The sequence below is a fragment of the Leptopilina boulardi genome, unplaced genomic scaffold (genome assembly GCF_019393585.1).
Source record: "Leptopilina boulardi isolate dan_hultmark-lab unplaced genomic scaffold, ZJU_Lbou_2.1 LbouV2_80, whole genome shotgun sequence".
Taxonomy (NCBI): Eukaryota; Metazoa; Arthropoda; class Insecta; order Hymenoptera; family Figitidae; genus Leptopilina; species Leptopilina boulardi.
In genome coordinates, this window is record NW_026138028.1 from 750,087 (window position 1) to 776,342 (window position 26,256).

General features: G+C 31.1%; 1 protein-coding gene and 1 long non-coding RNA gene across 4 annotated transcripts in view; one reads left to right on the plus strand and one right to left on the minus strand.

The window, feature by feature from the left end:
* Nucleotides 1-696: 696 nt before the first annotated feature.
* LOC127290696 (uncharacterized) lies at nucleotides 697-24,897 on the minus strand. 2 transcript variants are annotated; one of them, XR_007844408.1, is made up of 3 exons: nucleotides 24,776-24,897; nucleotides 24,128-24,393; nucleotides 697-1,298 (listed from the first exon to the last, which is right to left on the minus strand). It is a non-coding gene; the product is annotated as an uncharacterized LOC127290696 (long non-coding RNA). The 2 variants fall into 2 exon arrangements; XR_007844407.1 differs by lacking the exon at nucleotides 697-1,298 and adding an exon at nucleotides 15,736-16,146.
* The window catches only part of LOC127290695 (frequenin-1), a 31,068-nt gene continuing 9,423 nt past the window's right edge, over nucleotides 4,612-26,256 (plus strand). For both annotated transcript variants that reach the window (XR_007844406.1, XM_051319446.1), the window contains exons 1-2: nucleotides 4,612-4,712; nucleotides 18,278-19,013. Coding sequence is in view for 1 of the 2 variants with exons in the window: in XM_051319446.1 (XP_051175403.1) it covers nucleotides 18,950-19,013 (64 nt within the window). In the remaining variant the exon portion in view is untranslated. The remainder of the gene's footprint in view (nucleotides 4,713-18,277; nucleotides 19,014-26,256) is intronic.

Below are 26,256 nucleotides of genomic sequence, written 5' to 3' on the forward strand. Positions count from 1 at the left end.
TACGTCACTCATGTTCGAACATTTCCCCTTCTCTTCTACAACTCTTAAATTTTTAACTTCCTCTTCTCTAAGCGCGTGATGATGTATTACAAAGATTTTACGTTTATGGTTAAAATACAGAAGAGAATTTCCTATTAAAAGTAGGGCATTAATTGAGAAAGAGAGTGAATTACGAAAATTGAGAAAATCTTTGCCAGAGATTTGAAAGCACTTTAAAAGATTTAACTGATTCTAAATGCCCCGAGCACTGAAACACTCTAGTGTGTTTTACGCTAACTGTTCTCCAGCTTTAAAACATCTTACATTTAAAAATAAAAAGACAAAAGGAGACTTTAAACTGCTTTCACGACAGCCTTTGTTTAGCTTTTATGCGCGAAGAACAAAACATTTTCAAGACATTCGAAATCAATAGTGTGTTCGAAAATTTTATTAAATCTGAAAAAAGTTTTTCTTTCAATTGTATTATTATTTTAAAAAAATTACATCAATTTAAAGAAATTATAATAGCTTAAACTTAGCTCAGGGGTGGGGGAACGTCATTTAAAGTGCTAAACCGGAAAAAGCGAGCACTCGAAAAATTCGAGTTCCGGAACCCGAGTTCTCGATTTTTCGAGTGTTCGCTTTTTTGGTTATAATAGCTTAAACTTATCTCAGGGGTGGGGAAACGTCATTTAAAGTGCTAAACCGGAAAAAGCGAGCACTCGAAAAATTCGAGTTCCGGAACCCGAGTTCTCGATTATATTATAACTTAAGGTTAGATGGGTGAAAATTTTCTATACAGCTCAAGAATTGGTTTGGCATTGCTGAATAGTTAAACGATGGTTTAGAAATGACTTAAAAATTAGATGAATGGTTCGAGCAAGGATTTTGGCTGCCAGCCAGCGTTAATACATGATCTGTTAAAATTTTAATGCTCTGGACTCAGCTGATATTTCAAGTTCAATGAATTTAATTTTTTAAGTTTTATTTATTTAATAAAGTTTAGTATAGTACAGAATTAATCACTTTAGAAGCGAGATTTTGGCAAATTGACATTTAAGAGAGGTGCAATCATGAATAGAATAGTAGAAATGAAAAGAAATAGTGTTGTGTCAGTGTCGCCAAAAGTGAGAAGGTTGCTGGGTACAAGTTTGGGTGGTCGTGAGTGGGTCGATAATGGGTGGCTTTCCCAATGTTGTTGAGGAATTGCCCCTGGGCATCCTCAAAGAGTGCACTCCACACAATTACATCTAGAATCGTTTTCCAACATTCTTTTCTACCGCACTTATCCATTGCCACATGTGTTTGTTCCAACATTTCTGCTGATGCAATAAAAAAATTAATAAAATAATTATTTATTTAAGAAAAATCAGCTCAAATTGTTTTCCAAAAAAATTTAATTCTAATTCTAATTCTAATTCTAGACTGTGTAAGATGACGTAATAAAAATGTAGTAGGTAATAATTTTCTGTTATACTGTAAAATACATTAAAACCCTAATAAATTGAAGAAAATATCTCTTCCGTCTCCTTCAAGTTCAAAACCCTCAATTACTCAAAATGGTTAGCATTTTCCTTTAATTGTGGAGGTTCTACTGTATAATTTGGTAAAATAGAATTATTTATTGTTGTCGAGATTCACTTTTTAAACTTGTTTATCGCTTGGGGAATTGCGTGCGACTATTCTCGACAGACAGGCAGAAAAAAAGACGGTGATCTACAAACAAAAGAAGCTGCAAAGTCCTTAAGTAAGTAGACGTCTGTAGCGTTGAGAGATGCTAGCTGATTTTGTTATACGGATTGAAAGAATTCAGCGAATGAAATGGATCTTGAAAAGAAATTAAAATACCACTTTTATTCCAAAAATCTACATTCTATTCAATACCCTGCATAATTTTCAATATTATACCCGCAGTTTTATTTAATCATCATTTATACCTACGTATAAGATGAATTTTTACGCAATAGGTACAGATATAAGACGTAAGTTTAATTTTTTAATTAAATGAAATGGAATACAAATGATTATTTGTATTCTGCAAATTCAGTTTATGATCAATCAAGTGACATCCCGAGGCGAAATTTGAATCCTCTTTAGCTTCCCTTAGAACCTAAATAGGCCCTCTTTACGATCTTGTAGACTCCCGTAGGCCCTTCTTTGAATCCAAACGTGGAAGAAAGGTAAATTTGCGACTGGTTGAGGAAGTTAAAGAGGGTCTAGTTCGATTAAAAAAGTACAAAAAAATGCAAAAAAAAACTCTTTTAATTATTTTGATTAAAGCAAAATGAATTTTTTCTTCACACAATATTTCTTTAATTACCCTTTAAAAACTGGAATTAACATATTTTGAAGCGTTTTCAAAAAATTAATAGAATTAGAGCAATTTCAAAATTTTCAATATTTTAATCAATTTTTAGACCCTACTTTAAATCCAAACGTGGAAGAAAGGGAAATTTGCGACTAGTTGAGGAAGCTAAAGAGGGTCTGTTTAACTCTACTTTACTCCTTGTAAATTAGGGCTTAAATTTCGCCTCGGGATACTACTCTGCTTATTGAGTGAGAAAAGCGTCGTCCACATAATTCACAGAAAGTGGGCTTCTCGTCTGCGAGAGAAAGAAAAAAAGTGAACACGAAATCCACCCTGGCACGAACTTTTTGATGAGTAAAAGCGTAACAGAAGAGACAGCCACTATTGCTCCGCCTCTGACACTCTTTCATACAAAGGAGAACTCTATGCAAAATCGTCGATACCTTCAGCATACAAATCGAGAGACGTCGAGGTTTCACATCTCCCACCTGCTTCACACACAAATAAGCCTGCAGCATTTGTTCTCTCACAACACGTAGGAGAAAAGTTGCTTGCAGTTCGGTGCAACTGACAGTTTTCACTATTATAAGCTCAAAACATAAACATTACGTACATGATATATGTCAGTATTAAAAAAAATAATCCAACATTCATTAAATGAATACTTGATCATGTTCTAACGAAAATTAAATTTTCAAAATATTTGACAAACTAAAAAAAGTAGAAGTGTACTACAATTTCTAGTAAAGTCATCAAGAATATAGATTAGACGTGATTGTAGTTATGGGCGTTTTAAGCTTGGAGCAATTTTCATTCACCGTTACTGCTCTAACGATAAGAGAAAAATACACAAGAGATTGATGGAATTGCAGATTAGAAAACTGTTCCAAGTTTTTATTTTGAATGAAGTAAAGAATTTGCTTGTATTTTTGTTATAGTATCTCATTAAAGTTTTAAAAAACTAGATCAGAATTGGGAAAGTTCCCCCAAGTATTCAAATTCTTTTACTTGGTTATAGCAATACTTTTGACTTAAACTTTATCCGGGGTTATTGAATTGTTAAAATATGACTTGAAGTTAAAATCTTTCAAATTTGAATTACAAAAATGGTAATGGTATTTTTGGGAAAGAATTTTAATATTAAATGTCACTTTAAAATATATTCCTTAATTTTCAAGTGCACACAGTAAAAACAAAAACCTTAAATTAAGCCCGTGTTTTTTGCATAAGTCTGTCCTTGTCTAATTGGTCTGACTCCGTTTACACTAAAATGAAATTCACAAGATTTATCCTTTTTAAGAAACTAATATGAAATTATCCGATACCTAAAGAGTTATTTGAAATAATTTATTTCTCTGACAATTTTCAAGAAAACTGAGAATAGACAGAAACTAAAAAAGAAAATTAAAAAACATTGAAAAGAGATAAAAATCTCTTCTTCCGTCAATTATACTCCGCAGTGAATATAATGGACGGGAAAGAAGAGAAATTATGTAGGATGTGCAAATATGAATTAGGGTAAATTCGAGAGAGATTGACAGAATTTGACAATAGATGTAATTTATTTTAGATTAGTCTGCTTTATTTTCTGCCTGAAAATGAAAAACTTGGCAAAAAAGAATGTAGAGATAACTTTTATTGTATATTGTTTTGTGTAGCGCTAAACAATTTTAATAGCTTTACGTTTTCTACCGTTGCAAATTGTTACTTTTTTAAAGTCCTTTAAAAAAATGATGGCCAACTCTCTCGGATTTACCAAATATAGTGTTGGTGGCATCTGCTACAGAGGTGTGCAGGGGATGAGATTTACGGTCAAGGTAATGAGATGGATACGGAATGAAAATAAACAGGGAGAAAAGTATATAAATGGAAAAGTTGAGTGAGATATTCAAAACGAATTTTAAAAAATAGAATGGAAGTATTAAACTTAGTAGTAGCACTGTCAGTTTCGAAACGGGATACAAGTTGTATAAACCAATTATTATAATTTATAATTGTTTAAATTAATTTCCCATAATAAATAAATCTAATTGATTGAGAAGAAAAAAATGTTATTATTTCGGTAATTAAAATTGATATTATCTTATCATTCGATTGCAAAGAAAGATTAATTTAGTTACTTATGCAGAACTTGATTAAAATCCCATCTAGTAATTTGAGTATTTGGTTGAGTCAACTGAATAGTTTTTCAAACTGCTTATACATTTAAGGGGAGGCTGGCATATCGTTTACTGAAGGGCGCCGTTGGAAAACGCTTGCGCGGCTGCCAGAATCATCCTCGGTTGAGCCCCAACGAATGCTACCAAGAACCAGTCCGACGCCCAGCACCGCGACGCTCTGACGTCACACTGAGACGCGTGTTCTCGTCAATTGAAAACGGGTACACGTCGCGCCGGTGATTCATGAATGAAAACTCGTGCCATTGGTATTCTAAAAATTTTACCAACCTGTATTTTCATATCAATTTTTCATTTCTTATTCTAAAATTTATTTAATTTCGAAATTGCCGTAACAATGGTTACAAGTGTCAACTATTCTTACAAGTTTAATTGTCTTTTTTATAATAAGGCGATTTCATTTAACGATGATTCGCAAAGGATTGGGTAAACTTTCATATTCATTTATAAATTGGTAAATTTTTCGATTTCAAAAGTTGTTGTTCAAATTGTACTTGGTTTTTTTAAAATGAAAATTACACATTGAATGAGTTTTGTAATGGCAGAACGTTTGTTTAAATTCTCATTTGTGAAAACTCCACTTTTTCGATGTAAGCGCAAACTACGCTTATTGATGAATTTATAAACACTTGGTTTACAATGAGTGTTGTAAAATTTTCTCCTATCCGATTGATCCTGGTCCTCATTATCTTTCCAGTCAGCTTACATTAAAACACTCTATTTTTTGACAACAGGTTTACAGACTTACGATCAACAGAGAGAATATCCTGTATATATAGATAAGAAATCTAACTCTATATGGGCTTTATAGATCATCAACTTTCCTTTAGTAGAGAGCATAAAAACAATAACTCTGAGGAGAACAAATAAGTTTGTAATCTTTGTAAAAGTTTTTATTTGTTTTAATGGCTGAAATGCTTAACGCGCAAAATTCCAAGGACCCTTAAAATGGACTTTTTTGCATTTCTTTCACATATCTTTTGGACAGATTTCCGACTTTTTTTCTTGGACTGGCAATTTACAATTAAACTACGCCTGTGATCAGTACCGCATCCACCTGGGATAATAAAATCAATTCGAATCAAATCAACTGCACTGCAATGTATATATATTTTTATCCACAATCTGCAAAAGAGAACAAGATCTATGTATAATATTTTCGCTTATAGAAAAACACGGCCAGTCACATTTTTCGTCCTCTCTAAATACAAAAGGACAAAACTATTTTTCAAAACGAACGAGTGTCTAGAGTTACTTTTTTTCGAGGTCAAGGATACTAAATTATCCATTTTATTCTGAAAAAAATATAATATATAATATATTTTACGATACTAAAATTCTCTCTCCGAATTGTTATTATGAATTTCAGAAATAGATTATGGCTTAATGAGCGATTGAAAATTCCCGTCTTATGACCTGGAAAACTATTCTGATTGAAGTGGTTTTCAAAAGAGAAAATACTCATTTCATTTTCAATTTATTTCATTTCTCATTCGTTTATTTTATTTTTTAATAAACTTTATTTATTTATTTATTTATTTAAGAAGGAAAAAGGTTCATGTATTCTCTCTTACTGTTTTTAGGTACTTTTTATTATAAATAATCATAATTTTTATGGTTATTTAGTTACATTTATTTAACTCTATTAATATAAATTATTATTATAAATATTAATTATTAAATAATAAAAATGGAATATAGTGGTAAATGAATAATATGCCATTAAATATATAAAATGCATTTTATTTTCATTATATTAAAATCTGAAAAATATTTTTAACAGTGAATTTTATTTTTAAGCTTTCACAGCTACGCGCCTCATTAATTTAAAGAATGAAATATTTCTCGTTCTCTTCAGTTACTTATAATAATTTAAATATTAATTATTCATATGCATAATGTATTTAACTATTCCTTTTAATTTATAGTTGGATAAATTAATTTGTCCAACGACAATATTTGTTAATCAAGTGTTTGTTTATTTACTCACACATTTAAATGCCCACAGTAAATTAAAATTTATTTCGAGGGATGAATACCTACAAAATAGTACATTTTTCCGTGTAATGAAAATAAAAATGGTAAATAAATTTACGCTTGCAGTATAACTGTTTGTTTTAAAGAGAATAAGAACAATTTTTAAAATTCTCATGAAAATTGCGTTAAATCTTCTAATTTGACAAGTTTCTTTTTTAATTTCACGGACAGTATTTTTTTTAATTCAAAATATCGTAATTGCGTGAAATTCGTTTTTAATGAAAGCAATGAACAGAGGAAATTAATCAACACAAGAGCAACAATATTAAAAGGGAAAATCGTAAAAGTCCTGGTTTCTCTTTTATATTTTGCTCTACGTGATGAAGCTGAAGCTGGCACCTACTTATTAGCACCCATTTAATTTTTGAAATATTCAAGTTGGTATTAAAACAAAAGAATATCATTTGTCAAAAATCTCAAACATCAAAACGAATGTATATAATTCAAAGGTTATTCATTAGAAAACAAATGAATAACAAGAAAAAATATCAAAAATGAATTTAAATATTTTTTAAAATAAATAATGAAAATAATAACGACAACATTGAAATTTACAATAACAAATGATTCTTTTATTATTAATTAATAAATGCATTTAGAAATAGGAAAAATATTATTACTTTTTTTAAAACAAGTAGAAGTTAAAGAAAAATAATTTAATTTTTAAAAGATTTTCCGTTCAACTTCTACGAAAAATTTTTAATTTTTCTCGACAATAAAATTTAACAGTTCCCAATTTTTTTTCAGTCTTTTGGGGATTAAAAGAAGTTTAAAAAAAATTGTGATCGCGAGACTTAGATTCCAAACGAAATTTCCAAGATTTAACGTTGAAAATTCGAGAAAAAAATTCCAATTTCTGCCTTGAATAAAATTTAACGGTTCCCAATATTTTTTTAGTCTACTGGGAACCCAAGGAAGCTAAAAAAAAAATTGCGACCGCGGGTCTCGAACTCTGGACGAAATTACAGAGATTTATCTACCATTATTGGGGAAGAAAAAATTCCAATTTCTCCCTTGAATAAAATTTAACGGTTTACAATATTTTTTTAGTCTACTGTGGACCCAATGAAGCTAAAAAAAAATTGCGACCGCGGGACTCGAACTCTGGGAGAAATTGGAATTTTTTTTCCCCAATTATGGAAGAAAAATCTTGTAATTTCGTACAGAGTTCGAGTCCCGCGGTCGCAATTTTTTTTTAGCTTCCTTGGGTCCCCAGTAGACTGAAAAAATATTGGAAACATTTAAATTTTATTCAAGGCAGAAATTGGAATTTTTTTTCTTAAATTATGGATGAAAAATCTCTGTAATTTCGTCCAGAGTTCGAGTCCCGCGGACGCAATTTTTTTTTAGCTTCCTTGGGTCCCCAGTAGACTGAAAAAATATTGGGAACCGTTAAATTTTATTCAAGGGAGAAATTGGAATTTTTTTTCTTAAATTATGGATGAAAAATCTCTGTAATTTCGTCCAGAGTTCGAGTCCCGCGGTCGCAATTTTTTTTTAGCTTTCTCGGGTCCCCAGTAGACTATAAAAATATTGGAAACATTTAAATTTTATTCAAGGCAGAAATTGGAATTTTTTTTCTTAAATTATGGATGAAAAATCTCTGTAATTTCGTCCAGAGTTCGAGTCCCGCGGTCGCAATTTTTTTTTAGCTTCCTTGGGTCCCCAGTAGACTGAAAAAATATTGGGAACCGTTAAATTTTATTCAAGGGAGAAATTGGAATTTTTTTTCTTAAATTATGGATGAAAAATCTCTGTAATTTCGTCCAGAGTTCGAGTCCCGCGGTCGCAATTTTTTTTTAGCTTCCTTGGGTCCCCAGTAGACTATAAAAATATTGGAAACATTTAAATTTTATTCAAGGCAGAAATTGGAATTTTTTTTCTTAAATTATGGATGAAAAATCTCTGTAATTTCGTCCAGAGTTCGAGTCCCGCGGTCGCAATTTTTTTTTAGCTTCCTTGGGTCCCCAGTAGACTATAAAAATATTGGAAACATTTAAATTTTATTCAAGGCAGAAATTGGAATTTTTTTTCTTAAATTATGGATGAAAAATCTCTGTAATTTCGTCCAGAGTTCGAGTCCCGCGGTCGCAATTTTTTTTTAGCTTCCTCGGGTTCCCTCGTAGACTGAAAAAATATTGGGAACCGTTAAATTTTATTCAAGAGAGAAATTGGAATTTTTTTTCTTAAATTATGGATGAAAAATCTCTGTAATTTCGTCCAGAGTTCGAGTCCCGCGGTCGCAATTTTTTTTTAGCTTCCTCGGGTCCCCAGTAGACTATAAAAATATTGGAAACATTTAAATTTTATTTAAGGCAGAAATTGGAATTTTTTTTCTTAAATTATGGATGAAAAATCTCTGTAATTTCGTCCAGAGTTCGAGTCCCGCGGTGGCAATTTTTTTTTAGCTTCCTTGGGTCCCCAGTAGACTGAAAAAATATTGGGAACCGTTAAATTTTATTCAAGGGAGAAATTGGAATTTTTTTTCTTAAATTATGGATGAAAAATCTCTGTAATTTCGTCCAGAGTTCGAGTCCCGCGGTCGCAATTTTTTTTTAGCTTCCTTGGGTCCCCAGTAGACTATAAAAATATTGGAAACATTTAAATTTTATTCAAGGCAGAAATTGGAATTTTTTTTCTTAAATTATGGATGAAAAATCTCTGTAATTTCGTCCAGAGTTCGAGTCCCGCGGTCGCAATTTTTTTTTAGCTTCCTTGGGTCCCCAGTAGACTGAAAAAATATTGGGAACCGTTAAATTTTATTCAAGGGAGAAATTGGAATTTTTTTTCTTAAATTATGGATGAAAAATCTCTGTAATTTCGTCCAGAGTTCGAGTCCCGCGGTCGCAATTTTTTTTTAGCTTCCTCGGGTCCCCAGTAGACTATAAAAATATTGGAAACATTTAAATTTTATTCAAGGCAGAAATTGGAATTTTTTTTCTTAAATTATGGATGAAAAATCTCTGTAATTTCGTCCAGAGTTCGAGTCCCGCGGTCGCAATTTTTTTTTAGCTTCCTTGGGTCTCCAGTAGACTATAAAAGTATTGGAAACATTTAAATTTTATTCAAGGCAGAAATTGGAATTTTTTTTCTTAAATTATGGATGAAAAATCTCTGTAATTTCGTCCAGAGTTCGAGTCCCGCGGTCGCAATTTTTTTTTAGCTTCCTTGGGTCCCCAGTAGACTATAAAAATATTGGAAACATTTAAATTTTATTCAAGGCAGAAATTGGAATTTTTTTTCTTAAATTATGGATGAAAAATCTCTGTAATTTCGTCCAGAGTTCGAGTCCCGCGGTCGCAATTTTTTTTTAGCTTCCTCGGGTCCCCAGTAGACTGAAAAAATATTGGGAACCGTTAAATTTTATTCAAGGGAGAAATTGGAATTTTTTTTCTTAAATTATGGATGAAAAATCTCTGTAATTTCGTCCAGAGTTCGAGTCCCGCGGTCGCAATTTTTTTTTAGCTTCCTTGGGTCCCCAGTAGACTATAAAAATATTGGAAACATTTAAATTTTATTCAAGGCAGAAATTGGAATTTTTTTTCTTAAATTATGGATGAAAAATCTCTGTAATTTCGTCCAGAGTTCGAGTCCCGCGGTCGCAATTTTTTTTTAGCTTCCTTGGGTCCCCAGTAGACTATAAAAATATTGGAAACATTTAAATTTTATTCAAGGCAGAAATTGGAATTTTTTTTCTTAAATTATGGATGAAAAATCTCTGTAATTTCGTCCAGAGTTCGAGTCCCGCGGTCGCAATTTTTTTTTAGCTTCCTTGGGTCCCCAGTAGACTATAAAAATATTGGAACCGTTAAATTTTATTCAAGGGAGAAATTGGAATTTTTTTTCTTAAATTATGGATGAAAAATCTCTGTAATTTCGTCCAGAGTTCGAGTCCGGCGGTCGCAATTTTTTTTTAGCTTCCTTGGGTCTCCAGTAGACTATAAAAGTATTGGAAACATTTAAATTTTATTCAAGGCAGAAATTGGAATTTTTTTTCTTAAATTATGGATGAAAAATCTCTGTAATTTCGTCCAGAGTTCGAGTCCCGCGGTCGCAATTTTTTTTTAGCTTCCTTGGGTCCCCAGTAGACTATAAAAATATTGGAAACATTTAAATTTTATTCAAGGCAGAAATTGGAATTTTTTTTCTTAAATTATGGATGAAAAATCTCTGTAATTTCGTCCAGAGTTCGAGTCCCGCGGTCGCAATTTTTTTTTAGCTTCCTCGGGTCCCCAGTAGACTGAAAAAATATTGGGAACCGTTAAATTTTATTCAAGGGAGAAATTGGAATTTTTTTTCTTAAATTATGGATGAAAAATCTCTGTAATTTCGTCCAGAGTTCGAGTCCCGCGGTCGCAATTTTTTTTTAGCTTCCTTGGGTCCCCAGTAGACTATAAAAATATTGGAAACATTTAAATTTTATTCAAGGCAGAAATTGGAATTTTTTTTCTTAAATTATGGATGAAAAATCTCTGTAATTTCGTCCAGAGTTCGAGTCCGGCGGTCGCAATTTTTTTTTAGCTTCCTTGGGTCTCCAGTAGACTATAAAAGTATTGGAAACATTTAAATTTTATTCAAGGCAGAAATTGGAATTTTTTTTCTTAAATTATGGATGAAAAATCTCTGTAATTTCGTCCAGAGTTCGAGTCCCGCGGTCGCAATTTTTTTTTAGCTTCCTTGGGTCCCCAGTAGACTATAAAAATATTGGAAACATTTAAATTTTATTCAAGGCAGAAATTGGAATTTTTTTTCTTAAATTATGGATGAAAAATCTCTGTAATTTCGTCCAGAGTTCGAGTCCCGCGGTCGCAATTTTTTTTTAGCTTCCTCGGGTCCCCAGTAGACTGAAAAAATATTGGGAACCGTTAAATTTTATTCAAGGGAGAAATTGGAATTTTTTTTCTTAAATTATGGATGAAAAATCTCTGTAATTTCGTCCAGAGTTCGAGTCCCGCGGTCGCAATTTTTTTTTAGCTTCCTTGGGTCCCCAGTAGACTATAAAAATATTGGAAACATTTAAATTTTATTCAAGGCAGAAATTGGAATTTTTTTTCTTAAATTATGGATGAAAAATCTCTGTAATTTCGTCCAGAGTTCGAGTCCCGCGGTCGCAATTTTTTTTTAGCTTCCTTGGGTCCCCAGTAGACTATAAAAATATTGGAAACATTTAAATTTTATTCAAGGCAGAAATTGGAATTTTTTTTCTTAAATTATGGATGAAAAATCTCTGTAATTTCGTCCAGAGTTCGAGTCCCGCGGTCGCAATTTTTTTTTAGCTTCCTTGGGTCCCCAGTAGACTATAAAAATATTGGAACCGTTAAATTTTATTCAAGGGAGAAATTGGAATTTTTTTTCTTAAATTATGGATGAAAAATCTCTGTAATTTCGTCCAGAGTTCGAGTCCGGCGGTCGCAATTTTTTTTTAGCTTCCTTGGGTCTCCAGTAGACTATAAAAGTATTGGAAACATTTAAATTTTATTCAAGGCAGAAATTGGAATTTTTTTTCTTAAATTATGGATGAAAAATCTCTGTAATTTCGTCCAGAGTTCGAGTCCCGCGGTCGCAATTTTTTTTTAGCTTCCTTGGGTCCCCAGTAGACTATAAAAATATTGGAAACATTTAAATTTTATTCAAGGCAGAAATTGGAATTTTTTTTCTTAAATTATGGATGAAAAATCTCTGTAATTTCGTCCAGAGTTCGAGTCCCGCGGTCGCAATTTTTTTTTAGCTTCCTCGGGTCCCCAGTAGACTGAAAAAATATTGGGAACCGTTAAATTTTATTCAAGGGAGAAATTGGAATTTTTTTTCTTAAATTATGGATGAAAAATCTCTGTAATTTCGTCCAGAGTTCGAGTCCCGCGGTCGCAATTTTTTTTTAGCTTCCTTGGGTCCCCAGTAGACTATAAAAATATTGGAAACATTTAAATTTTATTCAAGGCAGAAATTGGAATTTTTTTTCTTAAATTATGGATGAAAAATCTCTGTAATTTCGTCCAGAGTTCGAGTCCCGCGGTCGCAATTTTTTTTTAGCTTCCTTGGGTCCCCAGTAGACTATAAAAATATTGGAAACATTTAAATTTTATTCAAGGCAGAAATTGGAATTTTTTTTCTTAAATTATGGATGAAAAATCTCTGTAATTTCGTCCAGAGTTCGAGTCCCGCGGTCGCAATTTTTTTTTAGCTTCCTTGGGTCCCCAGTAGACTATAAAAATATTGGAACCGTTAAATTTTATTCAAGGGAGAAATTGGAATTTTTTTTCTTAAATTATGGATGAAAAATCTCTGTAATTTCGTCCAGAGTTCGAGTCCGGCGGTCGCAATTTTTTTTTAGCTTCCTTGGGTCTCCAGTAGACTATAAAAGTATTGGAAACATTTAAATTTTATTCAAGGCAGAAATTGGAATTTTTTTTCTTAAATTATGGATGAAAAATCTCTGTAATTTCGTCCAGAGTTCGAGTCCCGCGGTCGCAATTTTTTTTTAGCTTCCTTGGGTCCCCAGTAGACTATAAAAATATTGGAAACATTTAAATTTTATTCAAGGCAGAAATTGGAATTTTTTTTCTTAAATTATGGATGAAAAATCTCTGTAATTTCGTCCAGAGTTCGAGTCCCGCGGTCGCAATTTTTTTTTAGCTTCCTCGGGTCCCCAGTAGACTGAAAAAATATTGGGAACCGTTAAATTTTATTCAAGGGAGAAATTGGAATTTTTTTTCTTAAATTATGGATGAAAAATCTCTGTAATTTCGTCCAGAGTTCGAGTCCCGCGGTCGCAATTTTTTTTTAGCTTCCTTGGGTCCCCAGTAGACTATAAAAATATTGGAAACATTTAAATTTTATTCAAGGCAGAAATTGGAATTTTTTTTCTTAAATTATGGATGAAAAATCTCTGTAATTTCGTCCAGAGTTCGAGTCCCGCGGTCGCAATTTTTTTTTAGCTTCCTTGGGTCCCCAGTAGACTGAAAAAATATTGGGAACCGTTAAATTTTATTCAAGGGAGAAATTGGAATTTTTTTTCTTAAATTATGGATGAAAAATCTCTGTAATTTCGTCCAGAGTTCGAGTCCCGCGGTCGCAATTTTTTTTTAGCTTCCTCGGGTCCCCAGTAGACTGAAAAAATATTGGGAACCGTTAAATTTTATTCAAGGGAGAAATTGGAATTTTTTTTCTTAAATTATGGATGAAAAATCTCTGTAATTTCGTCCAGAGTTCGAGTCCCGCGGTCGCAATTTTTTTTTAGCTTCCTTGGGTCCCCAGTAGACTGAAAAAATATTGGGAACCGTTAAATTTTATTCAAGGGAGAAATTGGAATTTTTTTTCTTAAATTATGGATGAAAAATCTCTGTAATTTCGTCCAGAGTTCGAGTCCCGCGGTCGCAATTTTTTTTTGGCTTCCTTGGGTCCCCAGTAGACTATAAAAATATTGGAAACATTTAAATTTTATTCAAGGCAGAAATTGGAATTTTTTTTCTTAAATTATGGATGAAAAATCTCTGTAATTTCGTCCAGAGTTCGAGTCCCGCGGTCGCAATTTTTTTTTAGCTTCCTTGGGTCCCCAGTAGACTATAAAAATATTGGAAACATTTAAATTTTATTCAAGGCAGAAATTGGAATTTTTTTTCTTAAATTATGGATGAAAAATCTCTGTAATTTCGTCCAGAGTTCGAGTCCCGCGGTCGCAATTTTTTTTTAGCTTCCTCGGGTCCCCAGTAGACTGAAAAAATATTGGGAACCGTTAAATTTTATTCAAGGGAGAAATTGGAATTTTTTTTCTTAAATTATGGATGAAAAATCTCTGTAATTTCGTCCAGAGTTCGAGTCCCGCGGTCGCAATTTTTTTTTAGCTTCCTCGGGTCCCCAGTAGACTATAAAAATATTGGAAACATTTAAATTTTATTCAAGGCAGAAATTGGAATTTTTTTTCTTAAATTATGGATGAAAAATCTCTGTAATTTCGTCCAGAGTTCGAGTCCCGCGGTCGCAATTTTTTTTTAGCTTCCTTGGGTCCCCAGTAGACTAAAAAAATATTGTAAACCATTAAATTTTATTCAAGGGAGAAATTGGAATTTTTTTTCCCTAATTATGGAAGAAAAATCTCGGTAATTTCGTCCAGAATTCGAGTCCCGTGGTCGCAATTTTTTTTAGCTTCCTTGGGTCCCCAGTAGACTAACAAAATATTGGGAACCGTTAAACTTTATTCAAGGCAGAAATTGGAATTTTTTTCTCGAATTTTCAACGTTAAATCTTGGAAATTTCGTTTGCAATCTAAGTCTCGCGCTCACAATTTTTTTTAAACTTCTTTTAATCCCCAATAGACTGAAAAAAAATTGGGAACTGTTAAATTTTATTGTCGAGAAAAATTAAAAATTTTTCGTAGAAGTTGAACGGATAATCTTTTAAAAATTAAATTATTTTTCTTTAACTTCTACTTGTTTTAAAAAAAGTAATAATAATTTTCCTATTTCTAAATGCATTTATTAATTAATAATAAAAGAATCATTTGTTATTGTAAATTTCAATGTTGTCGTTATTATTTTCATTATTTATTTTAAAAAATATTTAAATTCTTTTTTGATATTTTTTCTTGTTATTCATTTGTTTTCTAATGAATAACCTTTGAATTATATACATTCCTTTTGATGTTTAGATTTTTGACAAATGATATTCTTTTGTTTTAATACCAACTTGAATATTTCAAAAATTAAATGGGTGCTAATAAGTAGGTGCCAGCTTCAGCTTCATCTCTACGTGCATAAAATTCACATTCATTTTTTCTTATGAGAGTTATCATCAGTTTAATGGTCGAAAGCTTGAAATTGTTCCACCGATAGGCTGATATCTCTCTCAACAGTTTAATGAGTCTTGAGGGAAAATTAAAAAAATATAATACTATCCTCTTTGTCTTACTTATAGCTTGGGACATAATACTTATAATAAATTGTATTCGTATTTTTTGACAGCCTTACAATCCTTTCACCCATTGCTTTCAGCTTTTCAACATATTTTTTAACTATTTTTTTCACTTTCTCGGGAATTTTCTATTGGAAAAATTTGATTCGCTTAATGTGAAAAAATGAACGCTTTTTAATTATTTTTTCTATTTATACCAGTAAGGTTTTATATTAAATAGGAATTGATTGAAAAAATATTTTCTTTTTTTATATGTTTTCAAGTATTCAAATGAAATAATTATTGTTTGGTAAAATTTAAAATAAATAAAGAATAAATCTTTACACCCTAAGTAAACTGTGGCTGAAAGATGAGACATTATTTCTATAGAGACTATTGGAGTGTTGGTTCATGGGCAGATTAATGTACATTATTTGAGTTGAATCAGTGTCAATCAGATTCCATAATGTTTTATTGGGTTCTCCATTGTGATGACTTCTTTCCACGGAAACATTTCTTCTTTCCTCAGCTAAATAAATTTTCCCTCTCGTCGCTATATGGCCCATTGTCTACCTCAGATGGTATCGCGTTTTTCCCGTTGCTATACCACTCAACCGACTAGACGTACTTCCACATTTTTAAATACTCCTCCCACGATGATCTGTCGTTTTTGGTTTTGGTCCATCCTGAGATATTTAATTTACCTGCTACCATGATTCTTTTGTGATAGGTGCCTTCAACCCCAGCGACTTGGTCAATCTGAACAAAATCATGTATGACAGGGTAACTTGTGGGATCATTTTTCGCTTAAAACTCATCAGCAAATATGGAGTATAATATAGTGTTTGTGTTAATTATAAATTAGGGATGCAACTTCATCACCAGAGAATATGTTGAAATATGCGCGACTCCTAATTTCATTTCATTTGATAACATATAACATTCAAAATAAATGTAATATATGTTGAAATGATTAAGCTTGAAATACAATTTCACTTACAATTAGAAAATATGTTAATTAAAGTATTTATACTTGGTAAATGAAGAATCAAGGGTTTTGTTGAAATAGTCTCAACAACTGCGAGAACAAAATTCAAAGCAATAGAAATTTAGTGAACTCTTGGCAAAATTCGTTTAAGAGAGATAACTCGATAGCACAAGACTCATCAAAATGTGAGATCTCTGGGAAGGTTTTCAAGATTACATTGCAAGCTAGCGGGTTCTTACTCGTTTAGAGATTCAGCTCAATAGATAAAACGAGTCAAAGAAAATGAAATTCAACTGAAATTATTTAAAAGTAAAGAACTAAGGCCATGTGTTTTAGGTTTGTTTGACCCGTAGTAAAACAGCAAGTGAAGCGACGAATGATGCAACATGTACTCTTTGTAAGGAAACAAATTGCTTGTATAACGAGAGGATTATATATGAGACATATTTGTGGAAATTATGAATTTAGAGGTAATTTGAATTTTAAAGATATGAAATTTCGGGGCAATCATGCACGCTTATGTTTCTGAAAGGTTTACCTAATTTACATAAGTTGTCGCAAGTTCTGAGAGAATATGAGATGCACTTAGTAAACGTAGAAGATTGTTTTGGATACATGTAGTTCACCCATGAAATTGTCTCGTATGTCACACAAGATAAATTTGTCCAAAATGTATAATATAAGCACGAAATGCCTTGGCAACTGCCAACACCTGCACATAAAGCTTGGTTTGATTTAAGTCGTAATGAAACTGGAATCACTAGATTGTGGTTCCTGCATGAGATGGCGAGGAGAAATCGTGTCAAGTGGGTTTTGCATAATCGTTATGTGCTTCTCCACTGGAACTTGGCTATGCACTCTCCTACATCTTCGAGAGAGAATCCCATTCTATCCTCCCGGACTTCACTTCCAGTCACAGTTACATGAAATAATTACTTACTTCCAACCATATACATTCTGATAAGAAGCAAAATGTCCTTTTCATCCACCAACAAGAAAAAAGAGAGGAAACTGTAATAAATTTGACGGAATCATTTCTCAGAAATAAATCTCAAGTCGAAGAAATTATTTGATTCGAAGAATACGTGTAGAATGTTAAATAACCTAGAAAAGTTGGATCTATTTTCTAATATTAAGGACGAAGCATTTTAACAAGAATTTGGCGAAGGAGAACTATTCGCTTCAATTCTTGGCTGAGTCTGTGCTGAGCTAATAAAATATTTCCTTTATCTTGGTTTTGATGAAAAATTAGATTTCCATTTGTCTATCTTTCTTTGTCGAAATATTGAAGGTCATTTTGATTTTATGACATTCGAGGGTCATGAAGAAAGAGAATCTGTCTCTTTCTCAACTTAAAGACGCATATACATTTCAACAAAACTGAAAAAAATTTCCTCTTGATATCACGAGCAGAAATATGAAACTAAAATTTAATTTTTCTCACAAAATTAGTGTTACCACTTTAACAATTCCAGAGAAGCAATTCGGCGGTTATGTGACTTTCATTTTACGAATCGTAGGAGATAAAAGTTGGAAAACTTTAGAACTGATCTTTTGGGTTTAATGACTTTCAGAGAAGACACTTTATCCATAAGGAAATTTTTTCAATTTAAAATTGTACGTCATGTTTCAAGACATTCTATTCTGAGTATTTTCAAAGTTCCATAAATTTCACTCTGCTTTTGAATAATTTTCAAATTTTACTCTTTTTTAAAAAACATTTCTTTTTAAAAAACTTGTCAATCGACAGTTGAAAAATAATAATTTAAAAGGAAAATAAAAATTGTAAAATAACTTTTTTCAATAAAAGGAAAAATAATGTATACCAATTTCTTTGCAAATCGATTGAAAATTTTTTTTCCACCATCGCTATCGTTTTTGAAATAAAAAATTGTTTTTCAGAATGTATTTGTGGTTTTAATGAAAAATCGTTTGAGGAAAAATAAAAAAACTGTCACATTTAAAACACTGACAGCCATATTTTTTACAAAAGAATTTTCAAAGCTTTATTGTTCTCCTCCCATGTCAGCGTTTTCTCGCTGCCCAGAAAAACTCATTTCCTGTGAACTTTCAATCAACATCAACGATATCTCGAGTGCGGAACGTCGTCGTCGTCGTCGTATCACACATGTGAAAATGAGTGCGACATATAGGAAGTTTCAAATTAAGCAAATCCATTAAAAAGTGACAAACATTTATTGCCGAGTCAAAATTCTCATTGCTTTCATGAATTAAACAAAGTGAAATGAAAAGTGTCTTACTTAAGCGTAAGTTGAAGAAAAAAAATTCTTCAAAGTGCATTATGTATGTGTGAAACAGAGGAAAAGGGAAAAGAAAGAAAAAGAATATTTTGCGAGAAAATAAAAGTGTTGTGAATCGTGCTTTAAAGATCAACGACGAACTTTCTTTTCAGCTCGAGGGCATTCTTGAGTTCGAAAAATGTTTAGCGCGCTGTGAGGTCTGCTGGGAATTGCTGGACTCAGAAGAATTAAAGCTTCAGTCAGAAGGAGGAGGTGAGGGTGCGAAGAAAAAAAACGGAAAACTGGAGGCAACATAGGACTTGCAACTGCAAAAATGGGCAAGAAGAACAGCAAACTCAAGCAAGACACCATCGATCGTCTCACAACCGACACATATTGTAAGTAATGCTCATTTAGAATTTCATTAAATATATATACTTTTTTTCTGAGAAATATGAGCCCAAGTATAAATATTTAAAAAAAAGTTGATTCGCATAAAAGGATTCATTGCTCTATAAAAATTACAAAAAATCATTCCACAGGAGATTTTACAAAATCAAGATTTAAAAGAACTATGGTTCTTTAATAGTGCATTGTAAGTTTTATTGTCTTAAATAAACAATTACTTAAAATTCGATCAAATGACATTTTGAACTATGTACTCATCTCGATTCATTCACTTGATATGAACAGACAACAGTCTCCACTAGCTAAGTGAATATTCATTACTATTGTTCTTCTATCAAAATAAACTGCTGTAATATACATTAATTAAATTAATAATTTTTGTTATTTATTACATTTGAGAAATTTTTTTAATTCTAATTCAATCATTGAGTAATTTAATCAAATGAAAGTTTGAAAATTTATGGAATCTTAATTAAGGGAAATTTCAAACGATCGGAACTCGGTAGGTTAGAAATTCCATTGAGTGATTAGAATTTATTACAATGAAATTCATAAAGAAATTATTTTAAATAATAATTATGAAATCAAAAAATAATTTCATTAAATAGTATTTCTGCTTTGGAAACATAAATATGAACAGTTGGCAGAATTTTTGATCTACTGGCAAAAGACTTTAATTTATTATTATTTGCATTACAGGAGTTTCCATTTGCGTAGGTAAATTATGTAATATAATACGAGCAAGTTAAAACTTTTAGAAAATTGATGGATATTTTTTCTAGAACTCATGGCTTCCTTCTCCATCTGCTCTACAATCCAACTCCCTATGCGACCTAATTTTGCATCACGAGTTCTCTCATTGTTCCCATTATTTCATGAGTGTTAGCACGTACACGCATCCGTACCTTTATAGTCCATTATCATTTTTTTTTTTAATTTTTTACGTTTTATCTTAGTTTTTCTCCTACTAGCTCTCTCTCTCTCTCTTTTTTTTCGTTTCTCTTCTCTCATCGTCAGTGTTTCTGGGGATTTTGTTCCTCATTATACAAGCCTTGTTAGCTTGTACAGAACAATGACTTTAATATAACTAGTCGTTGAAACGTGTGAGTTGAGGAATTTTCAGATTTGGCTGAATGACCCTTCTTATATTACAGTGTTAAAGAATATAATTTATGGCGCATTATTAACTTTTATTACAAAGGGCTGTACAGTCGTAAATTTACATTAAAAGAAGCTAAAAAAGATCATAATAATATTAATAGATCTTAATAAACAAATTAGAAATGTTATAATTAATAATTCTTTGTTTGAAATTAAAATGAGAGACAGGAAAAGGGGCATCATGGGGATTATCATTTTTGAGATGACCATTTTTAGTTAATAAACTATACTGCTGCTAATTTAATAGTTGTGGTTACTATTTTTATTGGTTGGTATAACTATTTTGTTAGTTAGTTTAACTAATTAGTTTGTTTGAATAACTATTTAATTAGTTACAAATGCTTAGGCTGACTAACTAAATGGTAACAGAGTAACTAATATAAATTAGCAACAATTCAACTTTCAGTATTAATTAAATTTTAATTTTGACAAAATTCTGAATGCATTTCTTTTTCGTTCCAATAAAATGAAATTAAACAATTTCATAGTAAAATATTTATATAAATAGGAGGAATATTCGACAGTGATGAGAGCATAATTCTTATTTAAGTAATAAAGTCAACGCTGTGGTCAGACATTAAGTGTGAGTTATTTCCCATGTTAAAAAAGAAAGCCCTGATTTGGTAAAACATAAACTTCGCGTGGTGAAACTTTATTCAAAGTTTAAGAAAAAAAGGTTAACATAAAACCCTCTTGCTAAATTAAACGCAATATGAATTTAATTATTTAAAATTCAAGTTATATGTCGAATATAATGTGAATTAAGAGAGATAGTTAATTATAAATTCAACTTTCAGAAAGAATTCAAAATGGACAATATTTTAAAAAGTTGAGGTGGGATCATATAAAAATGACTGGTGCAATCACTCTAAACATAAAATTTGAGGTTGAAATATTACGGATGTAATTGAAGAAGTTGAGGCGGAATAAAGTGTAGAGAGGAATTCGTACTAACTTTTCCAATCGCATTTATGTGCGAATCAATATAAATATTGGCCTAGGCCCAATGCGTATATTTCGTCAAAAAAAATTTCTCCAATTTATGCACCAATGACGTATAAAATCTTGTTGACCTACAACGGAAGATAAATTGAATTTTTCTCAATTATTTAAAATATAGTTTTATTTTTACTGCTATAGATAGGAAAATATAAATTTACAAGTTCTTTCACTTAATAATTAATAATAAAGAATTTTTAAATTAAATTAAAATTTATATTCGACATGACAAGCCGATCATAGGTAATACTTTTGCTAAGTATATTTCAACGCACCATCAAAATACAAATTTGCATTTTTGACAATACAGCATTTCTTTACACGTCCAATAAAATATTGTATAATTTTTTGCAACTGTTATCGAAAAAGTATGCTGTATATTAGTGTTATTTTTCTGCAGGTAAATCCTAAGTAAAGAAATTCTATTCGAAGCATTAAATATAACAATATGTATGAGATAGTGATCAGTTAAGTTTATTACAACTCAACTTTTGGCTTATATATGAAGGTGAATATTGAACACCAGTATGTACATTTTCGTTAAGAGTCAGTGGCGCAAATATTATGAAATCTACTCTAGGAGAAATAGTGACGAAAGTTGTCATATATTAAGCAAGTAATAGACTGCTGCTCTGGGATCATTTCTCGAGTTTGAAACACTGTTAATGAACGGCCACAAGAGACTTGAAATTCTGTGCAAGTGCTAATCTAAATTAATTAAAAGCTTCGCTAATACTGAATAATGTCTCTATATATTTGATTTCAACTCCGCATGGTAGAGAAAATTTTCTTATATTTTCATTTAAAAAATAAAATAAATAATAAAATCTTTTTCAAAGATAATAAAAAAATGATGCACTTGATAAAACAAAAAATATTGAACGTACCTCATGAAATAAGAAAAGTACTCTTTTTTGAAATGAAGAAAACGATTTTCATGAGCGTCTTTACATGAAGAAAAATTTACTACCAGCATGAGAAACGGGACTATATATTTTTCTCCCACGGAATCTCATTCTGATATAATTTATTGCAATGAGAAACTTTTTTTTCACCGAATGAATATCAACCAAAATATGATAAACGACAGAATATTTCTTATTATTCTTAGCTTTACAATTTTAAAACTATTGTAAATGGGAAAAAATATATTGCTAAAACTACACCCAAGAAAACATTTTGAAATTCAAAATATATGCTTGGGACCTACTTTAGAATTGTAATATTATATTCTTAAAATTTGAATGTATTCTTGGTACTTCTAAACGCACAAGTGATTTGAGATAAATCTTTGAAAAGCGATCGATAGTTAGTACCTGCGTTGACTCCTGCAGAATATGAAAAGCACAAAGCTTTTGTGATGGGAAACACACGAATGAAAAAAGAAATCCGATGCTTCATTTTTTTTTCGCAATGCATCCAGAACATTCCGCCGAAATCGGTTACAAGCTTCCGCGCACTTTTATTGTTCATATATGTACATAAAGAAAGCTGTTGATGAGAAAATGAAACATTTTGTTTTTAAAAGTGGGAGACAATTTCCATAGTAACTATTATGTCTAATTAGATTATATTCCAGTAAACATTTTCCCAGTTTTATACTACATCAATCGATTCTGCAAATAATTAATGCACAAATTTCCTTTGATGTTTCATTGACACAAAAACGTTGATTATTTATATAGTTTTTAATTAATCCGAAAAATGCCTTAATGAAGTTTTCATTAATGGAAAGTTTTGAAATATTTTTTTTCTACTTCGTCAGAGTGTTCTCCAAAGCTTGACATTTATTCCAGCAAATTGAACGTCCGTTGAGCGAAATAACGAGGCGAATAGTGCTACGAAATAAAGGAGTAAAACGTAATTGACATAGAATAAGGGGGTGGAGAAAAATTCAACTATATATGTGTCTAAATGACCCGGTGAACCTTAATTAACTACAGTAATAAGCATAGCCACTTCAAAAGTGACGCCCCCATCTGTGCGCACTTTACGTCAAAACTTGATTAAATAGTAATATTCCGCTGGTAATATTCTTAAACCATTGCTTTTCCATACATGTTCCTGTATCATTCTTTGGGGTTACCTATACTCATTACCGAAATCTCAATATTATCTTTATAATTTTAAACGCAGTCAGCTCAATATTCTAAATTTTAGAAGCTAACTTATAGGTTTCCTATATCTTGGGACTTGAAACTTTTGTTAGCCTTGAAAGTAGTCCAAATTTGAGCATTCGCATTTTGGATTAAAAATTTTCATCATAAATTACAATTTGAATAAGTAATAAGTAATTGCAAAGTTCTTAAAACCGATTAAGTGAATGATGAAATTCGAAGACTGACGAGATGTGGCTATACGATTGCTTCCAATAAACCACACCAGATAGACCAGTCACAAACTTCTGCTTTAAAACGAAAATGCGCATTTCTCGAGACCAATAAGGAAATTCTCTGAATCTCAACGCTATTCAAAGGTTTCTTATTAAAATTTTATTTTATCTTCCTTCGTAATTACAAGAGACTTCTCGTTTTTCAAATAGATTTAGATTTGATTAACATACTTTTTCATGGATGATAAATTGGGTCAGAAAGTATACATATTTAGAATCAAAAGCGCGAAAGTAATTAAGACTTTTCATTTATAGAAATATTTTAAAAACATACTTTAAACTATTTTCATCCATATTCTGTTTTCTATTTTCTATACAAATTTTAATCAAAGCCGCGTAAAATGTATCCACAGTAATTGCGGTTGATCATTATCGGATTAAATTATTCAGTTCAAGTAGTAATGTGTAATGCTTTGATCAAACGGAAAGTGAATTACTTTTAATTAAAATAGTTTATTTAATAATTGTCAGAATTTTTGCAATTAAATTCAAACTCAACATTGTGTCAACATTTCAGCGCAATAAATAAATAACAATAGTGTGCAACATTACCCCAACATTGTTTGTGGCAACTAGTCTTCGTCAAGTTATTCGATCCTGCCTGCTGCTTTCAATATAAAGATAATCACTGTTATAATACCTTTTTTTCAACAAGAGCTTGCCGATGAAAAAGAAAGCTAATGACTTTTTCTATACATAAAGTTTCTTTGAAGCGAAACGTGACTTTGTGGTTACGAGCAGATACAAAGTTTGGACCACACCGCAGATTTTCTACACCTTATCTTTCACGTTTCAGTTAGTATTTGCTCTTATGGAAACTGAAAATGAACGAATAAGACTTTGAGTTCAAAAGAAGAAGAGAGTGAGGTGCCTTTGTTGAATTTAAAATGGATATATACAGTTTTGTGTGTGTGTGTGTGTGAGAGAGAGAGAGAGTTTTCTTACAAAAGTTAGTACTTCTCGAAACTCATTTATATCTTATAGCAAAATATAACATAAAATACATTTTGTAAGAAAAAATTACACAGTTCAAAGACGCGAAAAGTAGTATTACTTTAATTAGGTAAAAATAAAATTGTTATTTAATATTTATTTATTTACATCACTTGACTTAAATTTATTTTTAGTTTTGTATTTAATGGTTATAAAAAATGGAAAAACTGTGTAAAATTTTTATAGCTATTGGATATAAAAATGCACCTCACAGTAAATGTCATATATGTATTATTGGATACTCAAGTAATTTTTTTATAAAATATATAAAATTTTTGTTTAGTCAATAATAATTTAGGTACTTATCAATTATAATTTACAGGAATTGAAATACAAGTGACAACTGACATTCAAGTGTTCAAGTCATCTGTTTTTGGTGTGAAAAAGGTTTATGTCAGTGTACGTGATTTTTGACGAAAGAAATAGGTTAAATATTTGTAAATATGTGTTGTGCGGTCGCCCTTATGTGGACATAAATATCGCCATAAAGTTTTTTTTTATTATTTCGAATTTCTACTTAAAATTTTTAGATCCTCTAGACACATTTATCAACACTTATTCACCATAACTTTTTTTTATTACTTTGAATTTCTGACACTAGATGCATATATACTCTAGATACATTTTTGAAAAAATCCATTTCTTCAAGGGAAAATACTTTCAGCCTGATATTGATTACCAAAATAATATATCACGAATATATATATATATATTTATACAACAAAACACGTTTTGTTCTAAAGAAAGTAGTTGGATTCTGGCCAATATAGCTGAAATTATTTCAACCCCACTAAACTAAATCACAATCCTTGATTCGAGTTTTATAGCCATGTCGTTTCATTGCTTCAAATTATCGAAATTCGGAGGGTGGTTGCGCTTTTGGCTCATCGAAACTTCTGTCGTCAAGAAAAATTGTCATAAATTATTTTATTGGTTTTTTGTGATATCTTAGAATGAAACTAATAGCTAATTTATTTGCATAAAATTCCAATAAAATTCTATTGAGATCTGCCACATTATCTAATAATGGAGTAATAATAATAACTATACACTTTCGACTCCTAGACAAAGAATTTAAAAATAAATTATCTTTTGAATTTTTTCCTTCATAGGTGTTTGCAGAACAGAACTTGGGTTATGCCCGAATGGAACTCAAGTTCTCTGCCCTTCCGTAAACCCCTTGAGTATAGGCAAAAACAAAATAGTTAAAATAGAAAATAATCTCTCAAGTTATTATAGTTTTTTTATTTTTCATTTATAAAAATTCTCCAAACTTTAGCACTATATACGTCAGACTTTTTTTTCTGCTGCACAGTAAAAATCATTTCATAAAAGACGCAAAGCGGAAAGCGAGCTGCAATAAAAGAAAAGTATAAAAACTAAAGTATAAATAAAATGCCAAGTTTATTTTCTAACGCATTTCAAATATTCGTGCAGTTTAGCAGGAATTTAAGCTTTCAAGAGCGAATTGAAATTGGAATGTAAATAATCCGACAAAAAGAAAAGTTGTACAAAGTTTAAAAAATATGAGAAACCTCACCGAAAAGCTGTAACGGAAATGTATAAATGATATATAAAATGGTTTTTATTTTTTATGCAATTTCTAGTTATAGAAAAAATAGCCATCGACGAACATAGACGTACTTTTTGTTTACCATAAAAGCCCCGGAACATGACATGTTGGAGTA